This window comes from Symsagittifera roscoffensis, chromosome 6 (genome assembly GCF_963678635.1).
Source record: "Symsagittifera roscoffensis chromosome 6, txSymRosc1.1, whole genome shotgun sequence".
Taxonomy (NCBI): domain Eukaryota; kingdom Metazoa; phylum Xenacoelomorpha; order Acoela; family Convolutidae; genus Symsagittifera; species Symsagittifera roscoffensis.
In genome coordinates this window covers 18,878,866-18,892,520 of record NC_087067.1, presented here as the reverse complement: position 1 = coordinate 18,892,520, position 13,655 = coordinate 18,878,866, and the positions used below count along the sequence as shown (strand labels likewise).

The 13,655-nt window shown below is 36.1% G+C and overlaps 1 protein-coding gene across 1 annotated transcript in view; it reads right to left on the bottom strand.

The window, feature by feature from the left end:
- Positions 1 to 13,655, bottom strand: part of LOC134848550 (sorting nexin-13-like) — a 227,590-nt gene that overhangs the window by 22,533 nt on the left and 191,402 nt on the right. The window contains exons 2-10 of the mRNA XM_063866058.1: positions 12,589 to 12,788; positions 12,265 to 12,358; positions 9,927 to 10,076; positions 8,913 to 9,207; positions 6,048 to 6,176; positions 5,530 to 5,698; positions 4,697 to 4,854; positions 2,435 to 2,590; positions 4 to 189 (exon numbers count right to left, since the gene is read on the bottom strand). Of these exons, the coding sequence (XP_063722128.1) occupies positions 4 to 189; positions 2,435 to 2,590; positions 4,697 to 4,854; positions 5,530 to 5,698; positions 6,048 to 6,176; positions 8,913 to 9,207; positions 9,927 to 10,076; positions 12,265 to 12,358; positions 12,589 to 12,758 (1,507 nt within the window). The 5' untranslated portion in view covers positions 12,759 to 12,788. The remainder of the gene's footprint in view (positions 1 to 3; positions 190 to 2,434; positions 2,591 to 4,696; positions 4,855 to 5,529; positions 5,699 to 6,047; positions 6,177 to 8,912; positions 9,208 to 9,926; positions 10,077 to 12,264; positions 12,359 to 12,588; positions 12,789 to 13,655) is intronic.

The following is a 13,655-nucleotide window of genomic DNA, read 5'->3' as shown; positions in this document are numbered from 1 at the left end:
TACTTAAATACTCGTCATGGAACGAGTCCAAGATCTGCTTCAAACTCAGACTATTCGAAGACGCAGCCATTGAACTACTTGATCTCTGTTTTCGTATTGAGTTCGAGTTTCTCCTAGAAGACTCTCCACTCCCGTAGGCTTCATTGTAAATTTCATCCTCTTCTATAGAAGGGAAACTAGATTGCAATCCTGAAACAGAATCAGGTATAGTTATTCAGTTTTCGCCAGCTCGTTAGAAAAAAATTATTTTATAAAAATTCTTCAAACCTAACAAAAAACTAAGAGTCATAAACAAAAATATACAATTTTGCTGAATAACGTTTTCTGAAATACATTCAAATAAACAAACTACTTCCTGATTTGTGAAGAGGTACTCTTGAAAAACTATTCTCGGGTGGGGGGTCAATGATTAACGAGGGGGCTTGACTTTTTAATCGGAACTAAACAGACGCTTTCATTGCGATAGACTGAAATTATCAGTAGGTTACAGCAACTTTGGGTCCGAGTTGACAAAGGAGCGAAGCGGAGCTTCAAATAGCTTGAGGCACCACACAAAATTAACCACTGGGCGAAACCACTTCAATATTTCAAATGCTTGTCTCGAGTGGAATTCATTTTGAGGGGAAAACATTCAGCAAAACAACCACCGGCGTTTGATAAGTATTGAGATACTTTTATCCAGCTGCAACTAAGCCGGCAAAAGTTAGGTAAGCGCCCGTTGAGCCGAAAACAAAATTGTTGCCAAAAAAGTTTCAGCTTGATTTTCTTTACGCAAAAACGACGCAAAAATAACGTAACTAAGTCGAACATAGGTCGAACGTGATGTGGCAACTAAACCGGCAAAACATAGACAGACAATAGGTTGACAATTTGTTTGAAACTGCGAATTTTCAGCTTGAAAAAAAAAAGGTTTTCGCTGGATTCGAAACGAAGACCTTAACCGTCCCAGGCGTAGTCGTTACCTCTAGACCAAAAAAGCTAATGAATCTCAGAAATTTGATTTATTGTAAAGCAAGCTGTCAAATGGTTCAACTGATTTTGTTAAAAAACTGTCCAAAAAGTCTATAATCCGATTCGATAACTCTTTCTGGTCGCAAACGTAAACGATATAATGCCAAAATAGAACATAAAATTATCTTGAACATTAAAACTGGCATAAAATTTACGTTATTGCAGACAATGATTTCTTGAAAAAAAAATTAAATTGGAGCTCTTAAAACAGTAATTTCCCAATACATTTGGCAATTAAATTGGAGCTCTTAAAACAGTAATTTCCCAATACATTTCCCAATACATTATTTTTCTTCCATAATGCTGTTTACTATTGATGATATACTAAAGGGCAGCTGTTGGTAGACCGCATGGTCTCGTTTGCTGTCCCTCTCGATTGTATATAAATGATAAATTACTTTAATTTTGTCAATGTATTTACCAATCGAGAAAATAAATTCTTTCTTTCTTTCTTTCTAATAATTTTATGGTCAAAAAGTTTCTAGAGGTCAATATTATTGGGGTGGGTCTATGAATATCAAAAAAATTCGAATTTCCGCCGAGCAGTCATTCGAAACGGAATTCATGGACGGCTAACTACGAAGAAAAGTTAGATCGATCTAAAGTTGTCGAATTTTAATTCAGAGAGTGGAGAACACGAGAGGTCGCTATCAACTCAGAAAACCAAAAACTTCATTTCCGCGGCCTTAATATCGTGCAACCTCTGAGAGGCTTAATTCTCACGCTCCTATCGGTTACCAAACCCTTTGTGGCGACGCCACTTTACCATTCAAAACTAAGAAACTGATCAGAGACTGAATTTAGAGGCATTCTCTTATCGCGGCCTTATTTATTACGCCCTGAATAAATAATTTGGCCCTTAAAAAAATGTTTTCCAGCTTTGTTGTTTTAGATGTGTTTGAGAATAGGTCCTTAGAGAATATATAAATGCTATTACTGTTCAACACAAACTGACCTCCCACGGGCGTAAAGGGTCAATTTTTAACGGTAATCGGGTATCTATGTATCTATGGTATTCGGAGACATTTATATTGGGTTGCAGACCCAATTTAAGCAAGAGTGGGCAACATTTTGTGGCGGCCTACAAACTCTAACTTCCATAAGGTTGATTTCTCTGAACTACAATTAGATTGGTCCGGAACGTAGCGATGTCTAAAAGCGCGGTAACTACTGTTCTTAGCCTTGAGACAATGGCTATAGGCATAAATTTCTCCTTTCATGTGTGTCCGCTCATCGAATGATTCAAGAAATGGATTTAAGTTAATGTAATTAAGTAGTTTATAGTAATTGTTTCATGCAACATATACGACGATAACGCATAAAACGACCCTCGTTATTTTTCAGCAACATCAAAAAAGATCAGTTACATTACGTGTACACAAACTGAAACTGGAATCAAGTTGACTGGTCAATTTAAGTGTACCCGAGAAAGAAGAGAACATTGAGGGTAGCTTCGAGGACGAGGGAGACGGTGACTGAGAATTCTTCAAAGGTCTGAGCAGCTGGTCTATTCTCTGGTTGCACTCCGAAATGAGATAATTAATGGCTGTCAGCTGTTTCTTCAGTCCAATATTGTCCCCTAAAACATAACAAGTCTGCTCGTATCAGGGCGAAGCCCTGAATGTTCCGACTGCCATTTAAGGTTTATGGAGCAGTAGTAACATGAAAAAAATAAAGGTTCTACTTAACAATCTCCACCCCTTTCAAGAAAGGGGGGGGGGGGGGGAGATTGTTAAGTAGGTCAAAATGGTCGATTTTTCAACCAATCAGAATGCAGCAAAATTATAATTCTCAATAGAAAGCTCAGTGCTAATTTACTGTATTTATTTATAGGGGTGGAGATTCTTAAGTAGGTACCATAGGTGGGGCGGGGGGAATTGTTGATCCAAAATTAAATGTAATAAAATTAAATGAAAAAAGATTTCTAAAATTTGAAATTTTTTATGAAAATCATCCCCCCACACGCCATATAAAATAAAAAAGAAAAGATTTCGCTCTTTGTAACAAATCAATTCTGGGAAATAAGCTTCTTTCAACCAATTTGGAATGATTTATAAGACGGATTAACTCTCCGCTTACGCGTTAATAGCGCAAAATATATCGCGCGTTAATTGTCCCAAATTGGCCAAAATGGCAATCTTTAAACCCCCATAACTTTACGAAAAATGATGACAGGTGAAATATCTTTTCAAATTTAAGCTCAGGACAACAATACCTTTCGAATGATAAAAAAAAAATTCGTCAAAAATGGCTAGTTAAAAAGTCGAAATTTGTCTGAAGAAAAAAAACCCACCCCGAGCACAAATATTCCGTTACTTTCGTATCGAAAGTCGGAACAAAAAAACAGAGCGCTCAAACTGTTCTTTCCAAGAAAGCAACTTCAATCTTGTTAACTATATCTCCCTTATTGCAATAGGGGGAAACAGTTCACAAGGTACAAAATTAGGATATGGTTAACTGTTCAGTTCTTTCATCATGGGGGGGGGGGGGGGGGGGAAGCGATTCGTTACAAGGTACCATAGGGGGATAGTTAACAAGATCCAGTGACCTGCAAGACTTTTCAAAAACACAAACAGCTATGAAAAAACTAAGAAGGTAATCTATGAATGTAATCACGAATTTAGGGTACTCGTTTAAAAGTAAAGTATGGTTCCGCCGTTTTTAATGAGTCCCATTCAAAATCTCGTTCAGAAGTGTGAACCGCCAGATAACTTGATTTATACCTAAGTAATGCAAGTGGATGAAAACAGAAGGAAAACTTGTAAACATTTCTTCGTTAGATTTCCCACTATTTTTTTTAAAAAACCATTACAAGGCCAAACTGAGCATTTTGTGAATTGTAAGCTGATTCCGCAACAGGCCAAACTTAGATTTGTCGCGGAATCCGCAACCGTGTTACTTTTCTCCGATCTTCTTAGCTGTTTTGGACTCCACGATCAAACAGCTATAACACTGTACCGCTCAAAATCGCTCCAAAAATAGGCGAATTTGCAGAATCTGCGAAAGTATTTGCTGAATCCGAAACAGTTTGTGTAACAAAGTAATAAACACAAACAATGTAATAAACAGTAATAAACAAAATTGGGAAACCCACTTACCATTTGCGGAATCCGCTTATAAAATTTGCGGATTCCAGTTACATTTGTCGAATCCAATTGCATTTTTTTTTGGAATCCGCTTACAGTCGCTGAATCCAGAACAAATGGCTATATTCGCTTGTTGCGGAATCCATGACAAAACAAATGTGCCGAAAAATTTACACTACAGATAATTGTACGCGGAATCCACGGAAATTTTGTAAGTCGAATCCACTTAAATTTGAAACATGTATAAAGACTTCTCGGGTATCCAGGAACATAGAGACACCGAATTGTGAGCATATCCAGTGCACAATTTAGCCTCGTAATGACGGAATTATCAAATAAATCAATTGAGTGGCAAAATTTAGAAATTTTCTTAAAAAACTTTTATGTCTGACTTTTACATCGGACTATTGGTAGTTTTATGGGACCATTCTTCTAAACGAGGTTTTTAACGGCGCCATACTTTTAAACGAGTACCCAATGCAAGTTCAACCGCTTTGTTAAAAACTGATTTGTCCGTCAATTTTCAGCTTTCGGGTCTTTTTTTTCTGGGAAAACTGTTCAGATAAAGAATGTGCTTTTAATTATGAAATTGTACATACCAGAGTTGTCCATAGTTTGTAGTCTGGTTCTCTCGTCCTGTGCGAAAGCGACAATGGCGTCCAGTTCCTCCACGCTGTAGCAGTGTCTCACCATCTCGCAGAAGGATTCACTCGACACACCCACCTGGGGCGGCACTCCATTTTCAACAGGCGTATACCTAATCAAATTCACTTCCTTTTACACACAAGTCAGGCCAAGATTCATAAGTGGAATGGTGGTTAAGTTGCTAACCTATCTGCCTCTCAGTTCTAATGTCGGTGGTTCGAAGCCATTTATGATCCGTATTTGATGCTTAAAGGGGAAGTCACAAATCCCAACTCCCTCCCTCAAAAAACCTCATTAAGTACCCTAAACAGGGCCACAAAAGAACAGCTCGTATTTTGGCCGTTTCACTAGTCAATAAAAGCTCTGAATTTAAAACCAGGAGTCTTCGTTGAGTTTCAAATTATTTTGTAGATCGAAATTTTTCCTCGCCTCCTAGTGACCAGCAAATATCGTGATACATTTCGAGCCAACAGAAGAAAAATTTTCTTAAGAAACAAAATACAAGGGGAATTCGGACCGAACGATACAAGATTTTTGCTTGTTTTCAGCACGACTAATTCTTGATTCCGTTTCTATCAATTTTTACACAGCGTTTTACAAACACGACAATGAAAGAGACTTTTTACTCGGTATCTTTTTGACTATTTTGAAAGGGACGAAGGCATTTGGTTGCTAGTTAAACTATTCGTAACTCAACTGTTGATTTAGATATTTAGAAGAGAATATTCATCACTTTTCCAGTGTGATATAGAGTGGACTGTAGGCCACACGTGTTGTTTGTCTATACCTGATGAGACAAGTGTTCATGTAGTCTGCACTGCAGATGGAGTCGAAGGTGGGTTTGAGCACTTGAGTGACAAGTATCTCTCTGATCGCATGGCGCACTGGCCTGCACTTGAACTCATCCGGAGGCAGAGTAGCCAGAAGAATCGAATCCGTTATCGATCTCAGATAGTCTGAAACATTTCTCTTCAAAAAAAAACTCAAAAAATACTACACATTAGGGGCGGATTTAGGGGGTCTCCCTTTTGTACTATTTTAAGATATCCATTATTGGCGACGGACCCTAAAACTTTTCTAAAGACGCCTTTGTTGCCTGCTATATGCTAATTCATATATCCTAGATATCTTCCAGTGCCTCAAACGTGAGTAAAAAAACGTACATGTTGTTTCTGAACATATGATGTCTATCGCTATTTTCAAATGCCCCATGTAAATTCGAACGACCAAGCTAAAAGCTTGTTTTAGTTTTTTACCAGATTTCTTGTCGAATCCAACAGCAACTATCACAAAAACTTCACTAACCAGAAAAGGCTCGATCATCTTGTGCAATGAAGTCTCTGCATCTACGTCCGATACTGTGTTCTCGAGCAGATACTTGAGCCTCCAAATCGAAAAACAATGCTCGCACTTCGTTGTTACGAATCTCCTGCGCTAAAAAAAAGACGATAGCTGTTTTACCTCTGAGCCAAATTGCTAGCTTCAATCTCTTACAAAGTGAATACCTCTGAACCTCTCAATAATCAATTTCATAGTTTTCTCCAAAAAAGAATCAATTAAAACAGTCTAGGCAAACATTTGATGCAACATTGAATACATAAGATTGAGCTACATCGAGGTTTTTCTTTTCAAACCTTTAACACTGGAAGGAAAATTCGAACGAGGTATTTTCACATAAAAAGTATCATACCACAGCAATTTTAAACGACTTGCCTAGCGATAAACCATAGCTAAAAGAAAGTAAAAAGACCAAACTTATCTTTTGTATCCTCATCGAAAAAATATTTGTGCTCCGATCACGCAATGTAAGAAACTAGACAAATTCAACCACGCCAAACAAACGTCAGATGTTCTCAAGAAAATCATAGAAGGGCCTTCCAATCTTTATTCGATCGATACTCAACAAACATAGCCAACAAACAGCTGAAAAAGAGTCAATGAACGCAAGTAAACAGAAAAAAATGGAGCCTAGGAAATTAGACGACAAGCAAATTAGACGACCGTAAAGAAATGGAACTTAGGGACAACCAGTATTTACTCAGCCAAAAGTTTATTTAAGTCTGTAAACAAAATTCACGCAATTTGCACGCAAGTTATTGTCTAAGTTCGACAACCAGTATTTACTCTGCCAAAAGATAATTTAACTCTGTAAACAAGTTTCACGCAATTTGCACGCAAGTTATTGTCTAAATTCCATTATTTTCTGATCGTCTAATTTCCTGTCGTCTAAGTTCCTAAACCACGAGAAAATACAGACTGATTTTTAAAAAAAACATACCCAACAGACAGTTGGAAAAGAGTCAATGAACGCAAGTAAAATGAAACAAGAAAACATAGCCAACTGACAAATGGAAAAAAGTAATGAATGCCAGGAAACAGAAAAAAAATACAGACAAAATACAACTTTCCAATTTCAAAGAAAAAATAATGGCCTTACAACTCTTGGAATTTCTTGAAAAATTTATGGTTGATAGTTTTTTGATAAAACTAACCCAATTTGAGAAAACTGGATCAACAGTAAAATTTTTATTTCGCTGGGAAATTCGATTGTTAAATTCCACTTTCGAAACTATAGGTCGATCACGTTTTTCCAGGCCTTTACATTTTCGCTGTTCGATAGTGGAGTTTGCCTTCAGTATAACGAGAAAACTGAATCAATTTTAAAAATAATAACCACAAAAAAAAATCAAATTTGAGCCTGAAGAAAAAAAAATTCAGCCTGAAGATTTTTGATTTTTTCAATTAAACTAAATCAAGTTGAGAAAACTGGATCAATAGGCAAACTCTGCATTACGCTGGAAAATCAGAAAAAAAAACAATTGAAAAAAAAAAACAAAAAAAAATCGTCATGACCTAAGAGAGAGTCAGAACTACATTCTTCCGCTCTTAAAAACCTCAACTTTCGAATTTCCAAAAAAAAAAGAGATGACCTTAAAGCTCCTTGATTTTGTAGAAGAATATATGATTTATATTTTTTCGATAGAACAATCAATTTGAGAAAACTGGATCAATATGTAAACTTTTTATTACGCTTGGAAATCTGAAAAATCTGAAAATTACTTTTGAAAGTAGAAGCTGATCACATTGTCATGACCTTTATACTTTTGTTGTTCAATAGCTCGACTTTGCTTGTACTTTAACAAAGGAAATGAAGTGAACTTAAACAGAAATCAAAATCAAACCACGGAAAATCAAAATTGAGCGTTAAAATTGATATGAAGTAATCAGAACATTTAAAGACTTTTTCCTAAAAAAAGAACAAAAAAATCGCCAAGACGTATATAACAGTATTCACTTCGTTCAAGACTTTTAAATAAAGTTCGAAATAGGTAAGTAGATCATTTGATTCTTTATTGAAACCTGATAATTAATTTCCATTATCGAAATTAGAAGTACATCATTTTTTCGTGACCTGTTCACTTTTGCTGTTAAATAGTGGAGTTTGCCTTCATTTAAACAAAGAAAATGAACTGAACTTCAAAAGCAATCAGAAGTCAAGCCGCGAAAAGGTCATTTTGAGCCTGAGCAAGTTTCGTGAAAAAAGTTTATGGTCTCTTTCAGTAATGTTCGGCTATTGCCTATTAGATGTATGCTTTCGCTGTTGTTTAACACATTTAAACTAAGCCTATTTCTTCTTCTTCTAACTTAAGCCAAAAAAACTGTTAGATTGGATGAAATAATTGATGACAGCATCATGCTTAATCCGGCAATATCATTTCAATTTTAGATTCTTTCTGAGGAAGGCTCGAAAAGAACTAAGCTAAGATACCAGGCCACAAAAAGAAACTTAAAATTTGCACTTAAATGAGCAAATTTGAATGAAAAAGTGGACTCGCTAGCGTAAAAAAAACCTTAAGAAATTAAGGTTTTTAGATCCTTACTTTTAGATCCTTAGTACAAAAAACTAGAAGAGCTTCAAACAAAACATCGAAAAACAGCAGCAAAAAAATCTTTTTTTTTCGTAGGGCCTTTGGCTTGCACAGCCTTTGGCTATTCTTTTTCTTTTCTAGTGTCTTTGGATTTCTGCCTTCTGATTTACTTTCACAGCAACGTGCACGGCTGTTCTTGTTAATCAATTCAGATAATTAACCAATTCAGATATTTTATGAAAATATTGATTGCAAAGGAGCTCGTCAGCAATCAGATATGGCCAAGTTACTAAATGACTACCTTGTTTGTCAACAGGCGCTCTCACGGGTCTTGGAACCCTCTGGTCTGCTTGTCTGTACAACCCCACATGATTTTTTATCTGTTCAACCACTTGCGACGTGAAGAAATTAACAAGAGGGTTCATCTTGTCCACCACTTTCAGTCTCGAAGCGACGCCTACGCATACGTGATTGACTACACTTCGAACAGCGTTGGGAAACAGTTCCTCGTGTTCGCTATTGAAGTTGGCGAGGAATTGAGGCAGAAGTTTGTCGTACCAAGAGTGCACGTAGTCCCGAAGCACCAGTTCCAAAACCTGAATCGTCATGGGTGCATTACTAACTTAATATAAAGTGATTGTAATTGCATTTTATTTCAACATTAGCTTCTTTATTAACTTCGACCTGGGTTGAGATATGAATCCCGTCCAAAGCACTAGCTATCAACGATAATAAAGTCAATAAGATTGCATTTCTCTAAACATGCAGTTAAATCTAAATTTCTGCACGTTGGAATAAATCGGCTCAAAGGGGCAACCCTCATACTAAAAGGAAAGAATGCCCGAAAATTTCGTTTCTGAAAATTTGAATAAAACGATACACGTTACTAAAACCTTTATAAAACAAGATTAAATTCCTTCAAGTGAAACACCTTCAATGTCAAGTTAAAATTTGAATATACCCTTTTCAGACTTCCTCAGCCTATTATCTTATTCAAAAAGATAACCAGCAGACAAAAACGAAAACAATTAGACTGAAAATCAACAATTAAACACAGCGGCAGGGCTGTGCAAAAACAATTAAGAAAACGGCGAAAAAGGGCTCTAAAAGGCATTACAAAGTAAAATAAGGGAAAAAAGGTAAAAAAGAATTGCACAATAAACACTTAGCTGTAATCGGGAATCTTGCTTGAGCTACTAACACTAGTTACGATTGCTTGAGCTACTAACACTAGCTACTACTCAACATCAAAAATAATTATTAGATTTTTTTGCGAGTTCGGTCCTTCGTTCATGAAAATAGTCCCTCTGCCCACCTCGTTGAGTTCTGAATCCAGTTTCTCGTAGCCAGTCTCTATCTTCTGTTTGTCTGCATTCTTAACAGCACTTCTCCATAAATTTCTGTCGGCATTGGTGTCGTTCGAAGATGCACGTCTGTGACGCCCACTGGATGTGCTGATGTACTTCTACGAAACAAATTTCATCACACCCACATTGCTGCAGTTTTCATATCATCAGTATTTATCATCGCTATTAATGTTTAAACAACTCATACAAACCTATACACAGAGAAGAAGCGGAGATCATACGAGAACGCGGCTACACGAAAAAAAAATCTAAGCATCTTAAAATTGTCCAAAAAAAACTAGATCTATCAAAAAGAATAAAGCTAACTAGCGAGCCCGTATCTATTAATCAATCGGATCGCACAAAATTAGTTTTTGTTCTGATCAAGCTATTCAAGCAATGAAAACTCAAACATTTTCAAGATAAGCCATATCGTAAATCGATTTGAAAAACTTTTTAAATTTCAAAAAAAAGAATCGGTTTGCAAAAATTTGAACTTTTTTAGCAAGCCATTCAAGCTATGAATTTTTGAAATGTTTCAAGTTATTTAATGAACTGAATCGGATTTCGAAAAGTTCAAGTTTTTCTAACCAAGTTGTTTTTACCAAGTTTGGAAAAATTTCAAATTATTTCATGAAGCGATTCGGATGGCAAAAAAATTAAGTTTTTCTATTGAAGCCATTCAAGCGATGAAACTTTGAATTATTTCAAGTAGGTTCTTCGAACGAAACATTTTGCGACAAGTTAAAGTTTTCCTATGGAAGCTATTCAAGCAACCAAACATTAAAACATTTCAAGTATATTCATGAAAATGGATAACAAAAATTATGTTTTTCTATTAGAGCCATTTAAGCGATGACACTTTGAGGTATTTATAATTATTTTATAGAGCTAATTTTTCAGCGCAATTTAAAATTTTTCGAAGCAAGCTATTCAACCTATGAAATATTATAAGTTATTTTATAGACCGAATCAAGCAAGCTATTTCAGCTACGAATCTTCGAAACATTATATCTTACATTGTATTCGGTTCGCGAAAAAACTGAGTGTTTCTTAACAAAACTATTCAATCTATGAAATAATTCAAGTTCTCCCATAGACCGAATCGGTTTGCGGAAAAATGAGTTTTTCTAAACAAGCTAATTAAGCTACAGAACTTTGAAGTATTTCAACTTATTTCATAGACTGAATCGGTAAGCAAAATCTTTCAGTTGTTTCTACACAAGCTATTACAGCCAAAAACCTTTCAAGTTATTTCAAAGATCGTATCGGCTTGCTAAAAGTTAGTTTGTCTAAGCATGAAGCTTGCTATTTATAATTGATAAATTTCAGAGTGAAATAAATCTGTAATGGCAAGATTTTTGACAAAAAGTGGTAAGGTACTGTATAGCCTTGAAGTTGAATCAAAATCATCTTGTTCAAAGAGCTTCGGACTTTTTCCAAAGAGACTTCTAGAATACTCCAGGTTTTAGAATGATTAAAAACTCTAGAAATTTCGTGTTAAAACGCCTGTTAAAGGTTGAGCTCGATGTTTGCTCTGAATGCTTCTGAAAGGTTTTGATCTAAGCCTTCTTCAACGTTGTGCTCAATAGCAACGTTAAAACGTTGCTTCCAAAGCGCACTACAATTTTCATTTAACAAAACACGCCAGGACAAGAGAGGATGCAACTAGCGATGCAGCAATAGTGGCACCAAAAACTAATCGACACAATTTTGTATGAAATTAGTTAGAATATAACAACCTCAAGGCATTCACGCTAACTTTGCATGTAATAAATGGGAAGGCATAAAGCAAAGTTGTATAAATAATGCATTTTAAAGAAAAAATTGCGAGAGACAATGAGCTGGAAATTTCCTGAGATGCAGTTTTTATTATGGTACTGTTGCTTGAAACGAATGGCTTCTTTCGGTATATTTTATTAATTAAAACAGAGGAGAAGCTAGCGAGAAAATCGAGAAGCAGCTCAAAATTTAAATAAGCCTCGATTTAGTAAACACTTTGCTGTGGCTTGGTTTCGCACTTGCGACCTCATGATTTGGAGTCTCATGTTCTCGCATTCGAGCCACTGGTGTAAAAAAGACTTGAAAACCAAAAAAAAAAGAGAACCCGTCCACCTCAACACACACACATACAAACACACACTCACGCACACGAAGCATTCAAAAAGGCAGAACACACACAAACACGCGCATTCAAACAAGCACACACACACACGCGCACACACAAATACACACACACGCACATACCAAGAATTTTTATCTTGTTATTTTTATGTTGTTAATTGAAATGATAACCAAATCCCTCACCTGGTACTCAGTGTAGTCATAGCACTCGCTTGATGCCCTGTCACTTACAAGCTCCAACTTTGGGTCTTTGTTTGTCATGAAAGGCCAGAGAAACCTGAACATTCAATTACACTTACGTTTACGGGCATCCCAAACAGGTGAAATTTTCAATTAAAACTGGCCATATTACAATTTTCGCATAAAAACTCGTATAAGAGCTTCGCTTATGAAATCAAAGACTTCGTATCTGAAATTAGCATAAAAGCGTCGCTAAAGGCATTGCATAAAAATGCGCCAAAAAACTTCGCACAAGAAAAAACTGGAAAAATAATGAATCACGCTTACCCAGCAATGAACAAGACAATATAACACGGTAGCAGAATGAATGAAAAGATGAATCCAAATGACAAATAGAGACAGAGAGCAACCAGCAGCATCCAGCGACAGTTCCAAACCAGTTCAGTGAGGGTCAACTTGTTCACTCCGGTTGCACACTTCGATGACGTCACTACCATCTTTACCAAATAGCTCAACCCATTTTCTCTGAAGTAGGAAAAACGAAATTGCAAAATGAATTGGAGACGTAGCCTACCACGTTAACCAATTGTTGATAGCAATTAGATTTATGGCTCTATGAAGACTAATAATTCTTTTTTCAATCTTCGAATTGTTTCAACCAGTCAAAACTAATCTAAAGCATTAGGCTTTTGTTCCTTCAATTGCAACATACAAATAAGCTCTATCGGTACTCGTGAGAGCTTAAACTAGAGAATTCGTAAAGGTAGAACTAAAAAAACTGTTTCGTGTAACAATCTGCACATTTTGAGCCTATTAACATTTTATAATCACTTTCAAACAACTACTCGATGCCTCTGTTATCTAGATCAAACATCTTTAGCTTATCAACTACCTATCAGCTTTGCGCTCAGCAAAGTTCTCAACATTTAAGTTCCTTTTTCACCATTTTTTGAGCAGCGTAAAGTGTCATCTTATGTTGCTTGACATAGTGCTTCTGCAAACGATAAGTCCATACAAAAGATGCTTTGCATTGTCTGCACTTGAACGTGCCTCTTTTCAGCAGATGTGTTTCAATGTGCTTTTTAATTACTAGTTTCTTTTTCCGACCTAGCTCACAAATTTGACATATGAAAAGTCCCGATTTCCTTTTTGGGGCAATTATATAGGCATCCAAGTTCTTTTTTTCTTCTTCCAATTGGTTTTTTAAAGAGGTTTTGGATGACATCGATTTTTCTTTAAGCTTCATTAAATCCATTTTGGATACTTTCAACTGCGGCGACATTCCAGATACTGCGGCCAATCTTTTCCTAGTCATAGGAGTCTTTGATATTTCTTTCTTCGGTTCCTTTTGCTTCTTCGATTGTTTTTTAACTGGTTGGTCGTCAACAAAAACC